Genomic DNA, 18,467 nt, shown 5'->3' on the forward strand with positions numbered 1-18,467 from the left:
GCTAGTTCAGACACACACCTCAAAGCTCTGCCAACTTCTGATCAGGTGATCAGTCACATGCACACCATTCATAATGTTTGGCGTGGGCTATTTAAAATTCAGCTTGTAGCTGCTCTGATGTCTTGCTACTTTGTTGTGCTGCTACTGCTGCTGCTTTGTGCCTTTTATTTCTCTATCAAGAGGAGCCTTATTTGTTTCCCCTAGGCTGTAATATATTCTTGTCAGATCCTTGATGCCAAGGACAGCGCCTTGATGCCAAAATATGTTTTATGCTTATGCTCAATAAATATTATAATTGTGCTCAATAAATACATTTATTCCAATCCAAGAGTTGTATGTATCAACATGATCCGTACACGGATCAGCATAAGCACAACGTGTCCGTGGCAAGACCGATCTATTCCTAGGAGTGTCAAAAAAGAACAATATATAACTAATCACACTCCACAATCATAATCCGTGGAAACCAATTGATCCACAATCACCATCCCACCTCCAGCATAGATGTTTGTTGTCTCCACCAGGCCGAAGGCATGGAGAGAGAGTATGTCTCCAGCACGTTAACCTGGTCGATGCCAAACTTTGCACACACACTCCCTGGATGCCAACGATGAACCTCCGCCCCAAACTTTCCAGAACAGCCTGTTATAGCGCCACCAGGAGGCCCGACTTTTGTAAAACAATTTTTTTGATATTACTCCTCCATATTTTGTCCCAAAATACCGCAAATCGTTACACACTATCTCTATAGTCATGTGCTCCAGACGGATCTGTCCGATATTTTTTGACCAAAAAGCCTCAAATCATGAACGCAGTGTGCAATTTACGTGAAATCTTTCACAGACGTTCCTACTAGGCTGAGGAATATATCCCACCCTTTTCAAATTGGCCTATTGTAGCGCCACCAACAGGTGGATTTTTGCAAAACACAATTTTGGAACAAAATGCCTCAAATCATCCAATTGCCATCCAAGGCGTAAGAAGAAATGGCACCCTTTTCACATTGGCTTATTATAGCACCACAACCTGACCAGATCTGGTCGGGCACTTTTTCAAGTTCACCTTTGATTCAGAGGTGAACAAACTGATCAAAGTAAAACTTATGACAGTGCATTCCTTTAAGTTTAAATCATGTCATGCCCTTTATCACAATCTAATCACTTTACTTTTCCATTGTTCCACTGGCATACCTTACATCACAACCATGGCAAGGTCTAAAGGCCAGACTGCACCAATGCAACTATAGTTACGACTCACAACTGAACTGAACTCCTTGCAACAAAACAGGTTTAAGGCCAGTTTACACCAATGCAACTCCTTGCAACTTCCATTGGGTATAGTGGTTGCAAGTAGTGGCATGTTGCAACGAGTTGCAAAGAGTTGCATTGATATGGACTGGCTTCCTAGATGTCGTCATGATAGAAGATTTCTCATCAAGATGTCACCAACTGTCAAAGCTACCTTTTACCTTAACTTTTTGGTAAGGTAGAACTCTGCACCAATATGGCCCTTTTCTCATGTAACGTGCATGGAAGATTCAAATCCAAAATATGGAATAGACTTTCACCATTCCATATTTAATGCCTGTCTTAGACATCTGGCAGTCTTCTTCAGAATAGGTAACCTCTTTAACCCTGGCAAGTCAATCGACAGATTGGTCTCATATCTCTGCATGCACGCACGCACACACACACATCATTGTAAAATGTGTAGCACATCGGCATTCGGCAGCTAGACACTATGGCACATTAGGCGTTCATTATGTATTTCAGGTTAAATTATTGATCGCCTATCGCCTAGTCATTACTCATCACTGAGACACACTTATTGGGAAGCCTTTGTATACACTCATGCACTGTGTGACACACTGCATAGTCAGAGTGATTCATAAATGGCACACTACAACTGAAGCAAGCAAGCAAGCATGCATGCGCACGCACGACACAACACACACACACACACACACACACACACACACACACACACACACACACACACACACACACACACACACACACACACTTGTCTTGAGGGTTGTGTCCATAGATGGAATTGGGAAGGCCTCTGTTTATTTTATTTAGTAGTGAAAATTTACATAAGTTGTAAGGTAGCCTAATAAAATCAATTTTAAATTGATTTTAAATATACCAGAAAAATACGTCCTTTTGTAGGTAGGCTACTTACGTTACTTATTAGCTCATTTCACTCTCCTTTACAATTGCAAGAAGAGAAGATTTACTGGATATGGCTTCTCTCCTAGCTTCAGGGATCATTGGTCTGCCAGGTGCTAATCAACCCATGGTCAACCTGGACAGACCCCTCATGGTCTCATAATCAGTTTACTGAGGAATAGGCCTATCTGTTGTCTAGACTCTAGCACCACCCTGTGGACATTATTGTAACTTTTACACTACATACTAACTTTGAAAATTATTCAGCAAATTAATGTTTTATAATTTAATAATAAGTAGAGTTTTACGGTTAACTTTTTTTATAAAACATTGTTGTCCGGTAAGTCTATAGTATAGACTTATAGTATAGTATAGTATAGTCTATAGTATAGACTTACCGGACAACAATGTTTTATAAAAAAAATCATAGGCGCAAACAAAAATATCTTTTCCCCCATGCCTTACATGTAAAAACAGTATGTTTCCTAATACATAATTAAAGTCTTTCATGATCATCTAAACAAAAAGAGATTAACAATAAATACATAAATAAAATAAATAATACAATAAATAATAATAACTAATTTTCAATTTCTTCCAAGTCACACTTTTGTCCTCATGAGTACCAGTTTGTATAGCTAATTAATGTCCCTGAAAGCACAGAAGGAACTCTGGCTTATATAAAACATATATAGTCGTGTAACATAAAATCAGGCCATCGGCTGATATTACATTGGTAGCTGTAGGACACCTCCTCAGGATATGGGCGTCAAGGCGTGGCAAAAAGCCGCTTGTGGCATGAGTCTCTTCCTGGTTTTTAAACGGCTGGTGGATGGAAATGAAGCTCCACCCACGAGGCAAAATGCAGCGTCGGCCAGAAAACGGGAAACGCTTGCCCCTGTGGCAAATGGAAGCCAAGCGCGAGCGTCATTTTCCATCCACCAGCTGTCTAAAAACCAGGAAGAGACTCCTGCCGCGAGCGGCATTTGGTATCTCTGTGACGCTACAGTGTGTGTGCAACTGTGCACTGACACTGGGCGTGGCTGATAGGCAAAAGCCCATGGATAAATGTTTGCAGGTCTTCCTTTAGCTGGTAGGCGGGGCAGAGCCAGGTAGACCTGGCCCTCCATATGCAAAAAGGCCGTTCTTGTTACAGTACGAAGACACCGGGTCACCCATGGAATTTCTCACAGGCTGATCTTCTGCTTCTGGTTATCAAAAAAGCAAGAAAAGATAAATGTAATTTCATAAAACAACATAGTGTTATTGGGGATGTGCAGCAGTCTCAACATAAAGCTTGAAATTCTTCTAATAAGACAAAAACAAATATGCCATCAATTTCAGATTCAAGTTCAACTGTATTGTCATATCATGGGTTTACTTTACATCTAGGTGAAAATAATAAAGAAAGAACAAGGACAACAGGTCAGATGATGTATCAAATATCCCTCATAAGCAGTGCAGAAATACCATGATAGTCTGATTTTAGCCGGGTGGTGGAACCTATTGAAAAGTCTGGTGGAATGGCTATTGATACATCGGTATCACTTGCCTCGCAGCAGATTGTGACTGGGGTGATAAGCGTCCTTGAGGATTCGCTCAGCCTTGTCAGTCTGACTCTACACACTGCTTAAGGCCCACTTGAAAATCGGACCCACCCATCTGACCACTTTTAATAGCCGAAAGGCTGCCATCTTAAGTGGAGGTGGGCCGCGAACAGTTTCAAGATTTCTTTTTTAGTTGAGAATCAATCGGAATAGCCGAATGATGGATGGGTGGAGGAGGGATTTGTTGTAGGCTAATTAATTTAATGCTATGTCTGTAAATTACTACAGTAAACTGTCTTGGGAGATTAACGGTCAGCACATTGACATTAGACTTGTACATGTACAATTGTACATTCCTACAATAACCCCCCCACCCCCCTCGCTCTCTCTATTTACCAGAAAGCTGTTGTAGAAGAAGAGTGACCCGATGCTTGGGAGGTGGTGAATCTGAATCTGGGGTCTGATTTTCTGTAAGACAGACAATAGAATCCCTTGTTTCACAGTGGTATTGTAGTGTACACATATGAATAATGTATTTATATTTATACATTCACTTACTGCAACAGGCATAGATCAATGCACCAAGTAGAAACAATCCCGCACAACAAACAGCCACGATGTCCATGGTAGTAACCTCAGTCTTATAAGGATCTACTAAGTAAGAAATGTCACCTGAAAACACAGATAAGACAATCTATGATCTCATGGAAAGGTTTAGAGACTGATTACCACTGGATATGAGGGATTGGCCACAATGTGAAAAAAGGAAGACTTAAATCTGATGTCAACATTCTCTCTCATGGTTTTCTTCACAGACTTTATAGTGTAACTGCAATACCTTACAGCTGCACTGAAACGGATTGCGTCTAGTACGTCTACATTGTTCCAGAATTAATGGATCCTATACTGTACATAAAAGTTGGATGTATTGAAATGATTAATTCCAGTGTCAATATGCAATTAGGCTAACTCAAAATATGTATTCATAACTGTGAGGGGAAACGTTCAAAACATTGATCTTTACCTTCCAATTGAGTTACATTTTTCTGGCCCTGCTCTGTTATTCCACTTTCAGCTGTTGTGTTGATAGATTCTTCTGTAAACCACAGTGAATATTGTTTCAATGTTGTATAATGGAATGAATGTACATGATCTCACCTGGTGCAAATGATTTGAATCAACTTCACTAAGTATGTAGACAAGCCAAAGAGCCGCACGCACCTACAACAAGCTCTACAACAGCATCCTTGACCTGGCTGTTCAGTTCAGGGATGAAGAGTCTGTATCTCCCTGTGTCCGACTGCGTCACCCTGGAGAGTTTCAGCCACACATTCCCATTCTTCAGCTCATCAACAAACAGTGATGTCCGTCCCTTGTGAGACAGTTCCTTCTGAGGGAATGTGCCGTCATGTTGGTGTATATGGAGGTAGCTTTTGGGTTGCTTCTCATTCTTAGGACCATCTTCTACCTGGTTCAGTTTTGTCCACACCACAGTCATGTTCTCAATGTTGAATTCAGGCTCCATGTGACAGGACAGATTTGCATCTTCTCCAGGACTTATGACAATTGGTTGAGCGGGACAGATGACAGAAACCTCACCTGTTGAAAACAACAATGGAAACATCATGCCAATCCCTTTAGCTAAGAACAAGGCAGGTAGTTCTTTCTCACTGGTGGATGTATTATGCTCTCACCCAAATAATCCTGCAAAGTCAAACTATAAAAAATAAAGCATAAACACACATTCAGATTAGAATAAACAATACAAAAACATTAATCATAACAGAAATAACTGCTGCATAAACTATATATCGACAATTTCCGTCTCACAACCAAGTATAAATTAGGTTTTAGATTTTAGTTTAGAACAAGGAATGAAGACCTTTGTCTAGTGGTCTTTCAGTTGTGTATATGGGCCCTGCAGCTCCTACAAACGTGTGTGTGTGCGCGCGCGTGCGTGCGCATGCATAATATATATTTGTAAGATAACTGGAGTGGTGCTAAAGACGGCTGGGGTGTGATGATTTGAAGAGACAGCTGCAGACTTGCTGTATAATCCACTGTTTGAGTTCTCCCTCTGAATCCTGGTCACCACTCACTAGTTCACCATGCCCTACAACCCTGTGAGTCTCTCTGTCTGTCACACTGAGCAGCTCCAAAACCATTCTTAATTTGCTTTATTTGGCTTAAGAATGCTTTGTTTGTTTTCTTGACATACTGATTCATTCTGAAGTTCAAATGTATTTTTATTAGCAGCCATTTGAAAACAGATTATCTGGCGCCATCTTCAGGTAGGACTGAGAACAACAAAGGAATGCGCAACACCTGTTACCCATGGAGGGTTGTCACCGGCTGTCACCCGATGCTTAATTTAGAGTTGGAAAGACAAACCTTTCCAGGAACTGGAATGTAGAGACAATTATATGATCATGATGTCGCAGGTCAGATGGGGATGTAGCTCTGATTCATAGCTCTAAACGCATTAGAGCTATGGATCAGAGCTAATGGGGATGTAGACTATGGTGCGTCATGTGGTCCAAAAAGTGCAGCATGCACTTGATTTGATATTTGTTTTGTTTTATTTATTTATGCAGGGCTACTTTTTATTTTACGCAGTAGTCCTTCCTTGGGCCTACGCTACGTTATGAACTTATGACATTATGGATGGAGAGATTTCCCAGCGAGCTAGCGTTAGCTTAGTTTAGCTATTCATAACAAGGCTATATTCATAATTGTCTCCCGACTCATCCCCGTTCATCTAACACTGATTCTGAGGACGACACCATTCCCAGATGTTCCTCTGGTGGGTTTTGATTGGCTGTCTGTCAGTGTGTCTGAATACTAGTGAATAGTGATCCCAGCTATAGGCCGAGTAGGGCAGCGTCTAGTGAACAGATCTAATGAACAGATTTAAGACTTCCGGTGGACGATCTCTTCAAAATAAGAGTACCCTCTAGAGTATGAAAAAAAAGTTTCATTTGCACATTAAAACTACAAATTAAGCATTTAAATGATGCTATATGATGCTAGAAGACACACATTATGTTTCTGTGTAAAAATAAGTAATTAAATAATAATAATAGTAATAATAAAGTTATCTAAATGCATAAATGCTCATCACTGGAGTGCATGGACTTTATAAAGTGGACACTGGACAAAAGACGGCTCCGCGAGGCAACTATCTGGACATACCCACGCGTTCGGGGAGATGTCCTGTACCACACCCCAGTCTCCGCTAAGCGGGAGAGGTGTAAAATTCACAGCTGGAGCCCTTCTACTGGGGTCAATGCAAAAAAAATTACCGTTTCCGGACCCAGAATGGACACTGGACAAAAGACGGCTCCGCGAGTGCTGAAGATGTACATAGCCAAATTATACCTCTTATCTCTGTGTATGTACTGTTGTTTGCAAATGTGACTTGCCTGTTTCATCAAATGACTTTTACATGCCCTTATGGTACAGAAATCTAAATCTTTGTTATCTGCCTTTCCTACCACTATTCTCCAGCAGCGTAACAAGTACATACTCATGCTATCTTGATTGAAGATACGCATACTGGCTTTTAAAAGCACTATGGACCTGTCACTATTAATCTGAATCGGTGTTGTGTTTATACCAAATATCTCCTTCTCTTTGCATCTCAATTGTGTGAGTAGTTCCTCTATAGCCGATTGAGTATGTTATTCAGAGATCATGAATGCAACAGGAGTTGATGAATTAAATGAACTTACTATAATTTCATAATACAAAATCCTTTTCTCTGTTAGTTTAGTCTTAATGATCCCCCCTGTGGCATCCCATGATGCGGCACATTGTGCGGTCGCATTGTGCCACAGTTTCACTCCTGCTTCACTGAAACATATAACCTTAAGGGGACTAACTTTAATAACTTGAATGAATCCTTTTACAACAACACTGTCTGTGTCTTTATCCTCCCATTCTTTTTTAAGGTCCATCAAAGCTTTGATCTCACTGTTATCCTTCCATCCTTGTTTCCGCTGTTCATATTTGACCTGCCTGTACAAAGAAGTGTCTTTGCCAACTCCGCTACGATTTCCAGCTATTAAAGACCTTGGGTCTGCATTGTTTACTGCCTCAATGTAAGCATTATGTGCAAATCGGTTCATCATTGATCTACCCAAGTTTGCACGCTCTGTGCTTCTAATGTATCTACCTCTCAATTTGTCCTTTGTGTTATGTTATATGAAATATGCCGTCTTAGAATGAATGGAGATGTATTTTAAAGGTCATCTCACATGAAGTATGCCGACAGGCGCCATTGATTGTCAGACATGGCTTGCTTGATTTTCTAACGACAGCGGTAGAAAAGTGGTGATTAACAAAACGGATTATACCGTATGGTATAATCCGTTTTTTGAGTGTTGACCCCAATAGAAGGTCTGCTGCTCTGAATTTTACACCTCTCCCGCTTAGCGGAGACAGTGGGGTGGTAGAGGACATCTTCCCGAACGCGTGGGTATGTCCAGATAGTTTCCTCGCGGAGCCGTCTTTTGTCCAGTGTCCATTCTGGGTCCGGAAACGGTACATTTTTTTGCATTGACCCCAGTAGAAGCTCTGCTGCTGTGAATTTTACACCTCTCCCGCTTAGCGGAGACTGTGGGGTGGTAGAGGACATCTTCCCGAACGCGTGGGTATGTCCAGATAGTTGCCTCGCGGAGCCGTCTTTTGTCCAGTGTCCATGCACTCCAGTGAATAGCATTTATCCATTTAGATAACTTTTTTATGTTATTTAATTACTTATTTTTACACAGAAACATAATGTGTGTCTTTACAATAACTGTAATGTAATAATAATACTAATAATGTAATGTAAAAATTATTTAATTAACGAATTAATTAACCTTATTTTATTCTGAAAGCAACCGGATGTCTTAAATCTGCTAGCTCTCAGACCGGAAGTTCTAAATTTGCTCATAAGACGGAGCCGTAGAGTAGTGGGGCGGAATACCGGACTTCTCGCCTCGGCGAGTGGACTTCACGTTTGGCGAGTGGACTTCCCCTTTTGCAGAGAAGTCTTCACTTTCCGAGGCGAGTCGCCAAGACCAATCGCCCCAGAAAGTGAAGCCTTCTCGGCAAAAGGGGAAGACCACTCGACCCGAAAGTGAAGCCCCAAGATGGTCCGTTGCTGCCCTCTAAAGGCCCGAAATAATTCCCAAAATAGTGCCAGTGACATCTTTTCAACAGATCTCCATCTCTCTGCCTCACTGAGCGCATAACCAACGGGACGTCCATACGACGTCAAACAGACCTCTCTGTAACCACCAACCAACCCAGAACGTCCAGGTCGCCGGCCGTCCCAGCCAGACGTCCATACGACGTCCATACGACGTCTTCGATACGACGTGACAGTCAAACTCAGGATATACGACCTGCAGACTCAGTCCGTTGCAAAAAGACGTCCATACGACGTCCATACGACGTCGACAGCTGTGGGTACCAGATCGGCTGCAAAATGTGCTCGCTGAGTAATTAATTTACTTGCTACTTAATCACAGGCAAACTTGTTATAGTTTTATGCCTTTGCCGACAGTAGCCTAGACCAGAGCCATTATGTTTCCGGTTGTCTGTCTGTCCGTCCGTCTGTTCCAACATTGTGAAAGAAATATCTACGGAACGCCTTGAAGGAATTTCATGACGTTTGGCACAATTGTCTACTTTAGACGCAAGGATGAACCGTTTAGAAATAGGTTGTCAAAGTCTAGGGTGCCAATAGCCGAGTGACAATGATACAGTACAGATACAATAACAAACATCCCATTATTGGTTCAAAAGGTTTTGCACTCGAAGGATTGGCAATTTGATATAAAAACAGTTTGGCTGATTGAATACTTCATCAGCAGTTTGAAAAATAAAAATAAAGTCGTTTTCCATCTTAGATTCTTTTGTAATTGTAGTCTTTTTGTAATTTTAAGCCTCTGTAATGTACCTTTTTAAAGAAAATGTAAGCTCCACCCCTTTTGACTGAACGACTATCGTTATACATACTCATGTATGCGAACGACTGTCATTCAGGTAATGTCATTCTGTATGCGACCCCATAGCATAGCCCCTCCCCACTTTAATGTGACTGCATAACAAATGTAAAGAAATGTAGATCTTGTATTTCCCAATGGCAGACAATCATGTCTGGAATGTGGAACTTTAAATATCTACCATCAAGGTATAACCTATGTGTACAAATGGTCAACCAGGAGTCAGGGAGCTAAGATTCTGGACGAAATGTAGGTTTATTAACCTGATAGCACTTTGTAAATGCAATATGTGAGTGTATATGTGTTGTCCTGTACACTGCAGTTATTTTTGCTACAGTAGTCTTGCTCATTGAGCCACAAACAGACCAACACAGAAGCAGTTATTGCCCAGAATAATATAGTTTTTATGTGATGTATTCCCATGCTTTTTTGTTCTTGCTTAATGTAAGTCGCTCTGCTCTGCTAAGTTGCTTGTTTCCCTCTCATTCAATGTAAATACTTTGGTTTAGATAGGTGATTCATATTTACAGTTGATAGATTAAAAGGTACATTTCATGTTTGCCAAAGGAAAATGTGTTATACAAATAATATTAGCCTTGCTTGTTATTGTTACAATGATACAGTACAGATACAATAACAAACATCCCATTATTGGTTCAAAAGGTTTTGCACTCAAAGGATTGGCAATTTGATATAAAAACAGTTTGACTGATTGAATACTTCATCAGCAGTTTGAAAAATAAAAATAAAGTCGTTTTCCATCTTAGATTCTTTTGTACTCATTTCATTGAAACATTTAATGAGTAATAACAAAAACATTGTATAAATGGTTAGAAGTCAAAAATAAAAATATGTGCAATAAACAAGAATACAAATGAAATGATGAATTGATATAGACTACTTACAAAGGACATAAACACTGCCAGTGCAGTTTGACAGTGGGAGAGCAGCCAGTTACATTTGTAAGCCCCTCACAACCAACTTATGCACATGCCCTAGGCTGCCAAAGATAAAAACTAAAAAGTTTACATCTGTAGCCTAGCTGTGAGACATCATGTATGACATCATTCTCACTATAATTAACCTTTTACCCTAATACATATTGCCTATACGAAATGAGCAGATCTACAAGATCACAACATTGTGAGCTCAGCAGATCTGCTGTAATAAATAGGTCTACTGACTGACTGACTATCTATAGCTCAGTTATGTTTAGAAAGCCACAATAATCATTTCTGGGAAAATATAATTAATAGGTTCTCCAGTCCACCATGTTGGTACCCACAGCTGTCGACGTCGTATGGACGTCTTTTTGCAACGGACTGAGTCTGCAGGTCGTATCCTGAGTTTGACTGTCACGTCGTATCGAAGACGTCGTATGGACGTCGTATGGACGTCTGGCTGGGACGGCCGGCGACCTGGACGTTCTGGGTTGGTTGGAGGTTACAGAGAGGTCTGTTTGACGTCGTATGGACGTCCCGTTGGTTATGCGCTCAGTGAGGCAGAGAGATGGAGTTTTCCATCTGAGAAATTACAATCCTTCTAAGTAAACAAATTAGGCAATTACATCTGAATAGCAAACCCCCTGAATAACACCCCCCCCCCCAACAACGATGATGATGATGACTACTGCTAATGACATATTAGCATGTGAGAAATTACAATCCTTCTAAGTAAACAAATTAGGCAATCAATATTAACATATCTATGACCAAGTTGCCAAACAAAGCAAGTTTGTACATTTAACAGCACGTACAACATTCCTGAGGCACAGGAAATAAACAGATGTTAATTCGGATCATCTGATATGTGTCTGACTGACAAAGCAAGTTTGTACATTTTTACATCACTGTTATATCACTAAAAAGAGAATATAGCCTACATACTGAACTAAACCTGACTTAATGAACTGTTTTTACACTTAAAAGAAAATAGCTAATAGCGTGGTGGAGACTGTAGTCAGAGACGAAACGGGATATGTGATCAACCAAGCCAATCTGAGCCGGGCTGCCAACAAGAGAAGAAAGAAGCTGAGGCCTGCAGAGCCAAAAAAAGAAGAATTTGACTTTGTGTTGGACATTTCCAGTGTACCAGGAGATTTTCTGCAAGCAGACATCAACCAGGACAATTCTCGTCACCTGCTATTTGCCACATCCAAACAACTGGATCTCCTGCAGTCTGTGAAACAAGTCTTCTTAGATGGGACATTCAAAGTTGTTAAGGCACCGTTCACGCAGCTTTTCAGCTTTCATGGGTTTCTGGAGGACGCTGACGGCATGAATGTCAAACAAGTGCCACTGACATTTGTCCTGATGTCAACTCGCAAGCCTAGCAAAGGCTGCAGTTCACATTCAATGTTTGAGCTGTTCTTCTAACGGATTTCACCCGCATGGATGTCATGGATTGATCAAATCATAGGGGAAGTCCACTCGCCAAAAGGTGAAGACATTTCGCCCCGGGCCCAGTGGTCTTCCCCTTTTGGCGAGTGGACTTCCCCTTTTGGCGAGTCGCCTAGACCAATTGCCCGGACTGCTCGCCAAGGGCGAGAGGTCTTGCTACCGTGGGGCGAGATGGAAAAGAGGCGACCGTATCTGTTACCCGAGGTTCTGCCACCACAATATTTACCGGTAGTTATCGCATATTGCTCTTGTTCTGTACTCCGTTGCCAGTGGATTCGAGTGCATTCGAAGCGGGTGCCGCCCACTACCCTGTTTTATGGAAAGTATGACGCGAGGTTATCCTGTTACTATATTATACTCCGCTCAAGTTCAACAACAACAGCAACAACAACATGATGACGGTTTTTCCAAAGTGCATTTTCTTTGTGCTATAAAATAGCAGCTACATTTAAGAGCCCCCAAAATATAATCTCACTATTATCGACAATGAGTGTTCTATCACAAGACATTAAAATAACCTATACTTGCCAATGCCATTACCATCGACATCATGGGTTGACATCAGCAGATGAAATATAATGAGGCAGCCAAGATGAGTTTGCCCTGATATGTGGTCCATTATAGTAGTCTGGAGAAAAGCAATGTGAAAACTGAAAACCCTCTTTCAGTGAGCAGATGTTAGTCTCCCTGACTGAGAGCTGTATTATTTTAACAGTGGCTGCTATCATGTGCTTTTCAGTCCAGCTGGTTGGCTCCTCCTCACTGAGCCCCCTGTCATGTTTGTCTAGCAGCCTACCCCTGTCCATGTACTGGGGTTTTCAAACCTTTTAGACCCAGGCAGGCACCTCTTGGAGGGGATATCTTTTCCCAGTACCAACCTCATCCTAGCAACAACAATAAGCATACTGTTAGGGCCTACGGTGTGTAGGCTACTTACAACCATGTGTACACTTTTAGATGTCATTGCCACTACTACATTGCCAATTTGCCACTACTACAATAATATGAATAATAATGTGATATAGTCAGATTGCAAAATCTGACAGCACACTTATAATTAGATAAACATAATTGTAATGATACAACAAAAAATAAATCTGTGAATTATGGACCTAAATAATTTCGATAGATTTGAAGTTTACTTGGTGGCACTACACTCCTCTTCATACTTATTATATTTCATGCCATTTATTGTAGTCGCCCTGGACTGTCCAAATGGACCGTTCAATGGTCCATCGTGATCATACAGTGAACATACTAATGTTCATTGTGGAATTCATCTCTAACTCCAACATGATGAAAGCGCCACAGGGTTGGACGGTGGTCGAGGTGGTCAGAATGCTGGTCAACAAACGGACTGAGGAGGTTAAGCAGAAGGGAGTTCCAACCGCGCCCCTAGCCTATGGCAGGCCAGTCTGGTGCATCTCAGAGGCAGGACAGGTTACAGGAGAAAAGGAGTCACTGGAGCAGCTCAGACAGTTTAAGCCCTTATTTTATTATCAGGGTGCAAGTAGAAAAGCGACAACATTTCGATGTTTCAGTTACATCTTCGTCAGGTCATGAAGGAGTGTGTGTGTGTGTTTAGTTGTATCCTTTACATCGAGACATATTGACATTGTGTGGTTTGAGCGTCTTATTGGTGGAGACTGAGGAGGTTGTTGTCATGAAAGTGGTGTTGGTCACCTCCCAGAATAAATGGTGCAGCACTGACATCAAGCAGGAGATCTGCATCCACAAGGTTCTCAAACACACCAACATCACACGCTTCTTTGGCCAGCGGACCGATGGCTGGACGGCTTAATGGGCCTATCTGTTCCTTCCTGCAGTAGCCTAGTGCAGTGGGGAACAAAAGATTATAATGACACAAATAAGGTGGGTTGCCAATTTCAGCCAATCAGGAGAGAGCACCCATTTATCAGTTTTATAGTCCCAGTTAAAAAATATATATAATTTCTTGGTGCCTTACTTCACTTCCAATTTCACTTGTTTATCCTGTATCTTATCATATTAAGGTTTACACACAAGGTCACTTCACTGTGACCGGTCCCAGACAGTGTCCCACCGGCCACCATCCCTTCCTCGGGGGTCTCGAGTCTGCATAATGTACAGATGCGCAGCGTTTAAACCAACCACGCCCGAGGTCGAACTGGGCATAGGTTTTGGCCAACGTTGCTTACTTTACATGATATATAAGCACGCTCATCTGAAAATCCTACAGTTTAACAATAGCCTGCATTTTATGGAGGAAGAGGACGTGAATTGTAGCCTTGTTTAGCCTATATTAGACAAGGCACTATTCTGCACTGGTACACTTATATCTAATGTCTTTAGTAATACACTAGGGGGCGCAAAGACAACGGATGAAAGGCTACCTCTTGGACTATTCTTTTTTTATTATTATTAAGTGGTGCAACCACTTCTACATCCAGCTTTGTCCGTGTACATACCTGTGTGTGTACCTGTGTCCGTGAGCCTGAGTAGTTACTTATTTATACCAGAAGGGGGCGCCAGAAACAGAGAGAGGGGTAGTGCTGTGTCTCTAATGAGAGAGAGAGAGAGAGAGAGAGGGGGGGGGGGGGGGGGGGGGGGAATTGCACCACTTGGTTCACACAGGTGTGATTTTTGTATGATTGCTTGCTGTTGTTGCTGTTGGTCTTGCTGGGAGAATGTTTCAGAGTTTGCCGCCTGGGGTGAGGATGACATGCATACTGCAGCATACAGTACCTTTAGTTAAGTCCAGTGTACCACATAAGTCACACATTTCACACAATGAATGCATTCATATATTTCAATATATGCCATTTTAAATTCCAATAGTTATAGGCCTATTGTTTACAATGGGACCATCTGTTTGAATGACAACAAGGCTGATTCCCCCCCCCAGTACCACGGCACACCATGTGTGCATGTGTCCTACATGTGTGTGCATGGCATGCGCAGTTTGCGCACAGTACAGGCTGAGGCTACGGCTGATAGCCAAGCCTATATTGTTGTAACTTGTATACTTGTAACTTAGCCCTGAGAGACTTGCTATATAAGGCAAGCACTAGACCAGGGCTAATTGTAACTATGAGAGTTTACACAAACACAAAAGTAGACTTAAAATAATCAGATAAACTTCATGCAGTACTAGCGAAACTAAAAAGTTGGCTTTGTACGAGGAGGCATTCTTGTTGCATGCAGAACACCACAGTAGCAGTAGCCTACTGGAGCCTAGCCCCATATGTGCCCTCTCCCTACTAGAGAAGATTTCAACCTCTGGCCTTTCACCTTTAACCTCCAAGGAGGTACAGACAGAAAAACAGATATCAACACGCGTTCGTTTGCATGATTATTTCCCAAAACTTGTGCCAACCTCAGGAATAAATACACAGCAAAGAGTTATAATTATCTATACGTTTTAATAATCAAAGCCCTAATAACTAGTGTACATTTATGTTTTGACCCTATAGCCTTCAACATTATAATATGAGCCTAATACAATGGTAATGAATCAAATATGGATATGGACAAATGTTACCGACAGAAGTCAACGAATTAGCCACCTGTAGACCTCTGGACTCCCTCCTATGTTACGAGAGAGTGAAGATTCCATGGGAGCCAGAGCCTATTTCTATATCCAATGTGAGAATATAGTCCAATCAGAATAGTTCATTTCTTCAGGGGGTGCAATCTTGGCCATCCTCCCTCTTTGAAGTGTCGGACTGGTCCTTTCCTCCGGACTCTGCTCCCTGTGTGTGTGTGTGTGTGTGTGTGTGTGTGTGTGTGTGTGTGTGTGTGTGTGTGTGTGTGTGTGTGTGTGTGTGTGTGTGTGTGTGTGTGTGTGTGTGTGTGTGTGTGTGTGTGTGTGTGTGTGTGTGTGTGTGTGTGTGTGTGTGTGAACCCTGTACCGTGTATGTGCACCTACCCTGCCACTGCCATTTGTTTGCACAGTCCAGTCGTGGTCATATTGACCTGCTTGCCTAGAGAGAGAGTGAGAGAGTATGCACACATACACGTACGTGTATGTGCGGGGAGAAATATGCTTCTGTGTACCAATAATATCTATAGTATATAGTTAGTTTAATGATTTTAACTTGTGAGAGGCCTGGTAGTTTTTAGTCGCACATTATATGATTACATATCCTTTTTCCCCTTATGATTACCTGTTTATTCCGTATATATAAGGTAAATACTTTAATAATAGCTTGAGTGGTAAATATACCTTGGTAATACTATCTAGAGTGGTATTTATACCCTAAATATTGTAATAATTCCTCCACTACTCTCATTCTGTAGCTCCGAGCTACAGAATGAGCGTAGTGAGAGGGCACATATGGGGCTAACTGGAGCTGTGCTGTCTGCTGTGTTGTTTACCGTGTGCGCTCAGGTAAACAGTTAATCCTGTTATGCAAAGTATAGCCATTTGATTTGGGCACGGACGGTCACGGTGCGAAAATAGGGTGGGAAGGGGCCCACCGCCAGTAAACCTAGACCACTGGCCTTGGTAGGCCTACTTGGTGTGTCTTGTTGCGGTTACTATACTTTGGTCCGACATACCATTGGTAAAAGGAAAGGAAAGGTAAACTATGTTTACCCAGGGTAACTGGACTAAGCTCAATAACTTGTTTACAGCCAGGCTATGCTCATAGAACATTTCATGGTAGGGGTTCAATGCCTTTTTTGGTCCGATCGACAACGTCTGATGAGGTTAGGGTGCGTCTTCTCTTAAATCTAGGTGGATGCGTTCTAGAGTCTAGACTATCTTGCATGCGCGTGCACCGTTCCATTCCATACCTGCACGTGCACGTCACAATTTGTTTTGGTACCACGGCGTGGTACTGCACGAGCTCTTCCAGTTTCTCAATTTCAGCCTGGCTGCAGTGATAGGCCTGCAGTCACTAATGTCCCTTGCCCTTGCCCAAGGTGCCCCAAGGGCACCATGGGGCAAAAGTGTGCGATCTCCCAGAAGTCTTCATGTCCCAACCATTCTCCAAGTTTCCTCTGTACTTCTCTCCAGGACATTCCCCAAAAGCATGTAGGCCTACAATGTTCCAGTTTCTCCCTTACATTACGATCTCCCAGAAGTCTTCATGTCCCAACCATTCTCCAAGTTCCCTCTGTACTTCTCTCCAGGACATTCCCCAAAAGCATGTAGGCCTACAATGTTCCAGTTTCTCCCTTAAATTTCCAACATATTTTGTCTTCTACCAAGCCCATCCTAAACGGCTTAACAGGTAGAATCTATATGTATGATTTTGTAATGGATATTTTGCTTCTTCCCTAGTGGCCCACCCAACTTTGGAAATTATTTGTTTGTTGCACTTCCCACACTACTCCTTAGTTGAAGATATTTCCAAAATGCAGCCCTCCCCATCAAATTAAATTGAGTCCCCAACTCCTGATATGACTTAAAAGTTTGCATCCTTATATAAATCATCAATCACACATGCCATTCCTCTGCCAAGGCTCCCAACAAAAATAATGTTTATCTATCAAGATAGGTGGGTTGTCCCATATAGAAGAGTGCCCCTGTTTATATTGGGATTTCCCCATCAGCCTATGGACCTCATTGTAAAGCTTCAAAATGGGATTCTTCACCGCCTCTACCACTCTAATCTGAGAAAGAGCCTGTATGGCTTTGCAGGGTTCCTATTCTAAATAGTTGGTCGTCGGTGAGATTGTGATGGAAAAACATGACCATAACAAACTATAAAATGCAGATGCATGCCACCCAGCTGAGGGACAGGAACAGTCCGACAGACACCCTGGTCAGAACAAAAGCCATTGATGTGCAAAATGGTTGATTTAAGTCAAGTCAAGACAGGCCTTCAGACCAAAGTGTAAACCAGCTAGACCAGACATCACCACGTGTGTGTGTGTGTGTGTGTGTGTGTGTGTGTGTGTGTGTGTGTGTGTGTGTGTGTGTGTGTGTGTGTGTGTGTGTGTGTGCGTGTGTGCGTGTGTGGCGCGTGCTTGAGTGCGTTGCACAATCTATGTAAAGGCGCTATATAAATGCACCATTTACTGTACTTAATCTAACAAGAACATTCTCGTATGGGCATTTGGAGGTCATTGACATGAAAATGTTTGAGTAGTGTAAAGTGTACCACTGGTCTAGGATGAGCATGGAGTGAAATGTAACCGTTAAGCCAGAAAGTTTGTTCATTCTTTATTTTGAATATTAGAAATACATTGGTATAATGTCAGATTAGACAAAAGTGTCAGTGGCCTAACTTAATGTGTTTCCAAATGTAACTCCAGTCTACCTACCTGGTCTTATTACCAGAATGAATGCAACGTCATTTCAATTTAACATGCATACTAAACATAATAATAATGCATACTGTTAAAAAGTGTTCTTTGTAAAGTTTCAGA

General features: G+C 41.8%; 1 protein-coding gene across 2 annotated transcripts; it reads right to left on the bottom strand.

Annotated features, from left to right (window-relative positions):
* Window positions 1-3,043: 3,043 nt before the first annotated feature.
* Window positions 3,044-12,814, bottom strand: LOC308334888 (myelin-oligodendrocyte glycoprotein-like). 2 transcript variants are annotated; one of them, XM_080791778.1, is made up of 6 exons: window positions 12,651-12,814; window positions 4,940-5,317; window positions 4,743-4,814; window positions 4,277-4,390; window positions 4,115-4,186; window positions 3,044-3,379 (listed from the first exon to the last, which is right to left on the bottom strand). In XM_080791778.1, exons 1-6 carry the CDS (start codon window positions 12,727-12,729, stop codon window positions 3,258-3,260), a joined length of 837 nt encoding a protein of 278 aa, XP_080647904.1. In that variant the 5' UTR covers window positions 12,730-12,814; the 3' UTR covers window positions 3,044-3,257. The 2 variants fall into 2 exon arrangements, with proteins under 2 accessions (XP_080647904.1, XP_080647903.1); XM_080791777.1 differs by having other exon boundaries at window positions 12,645-12,814.
* Window positions 12,815-18,467: the final 5,653 nt, after the last annotated feature.

Source organism: Protomyctophum bolini (assembly GCF_963924005.1).
Source record: "Protomyctophum bolini genome assembly, chromosome: 20".
Taxonomy (NCBI): Eukaryota; Metazoa; Chordata; class Actinopteri; order Myctophiformes; family Myctophidae; genus Protomyctophum; species Protomyctophum bolini.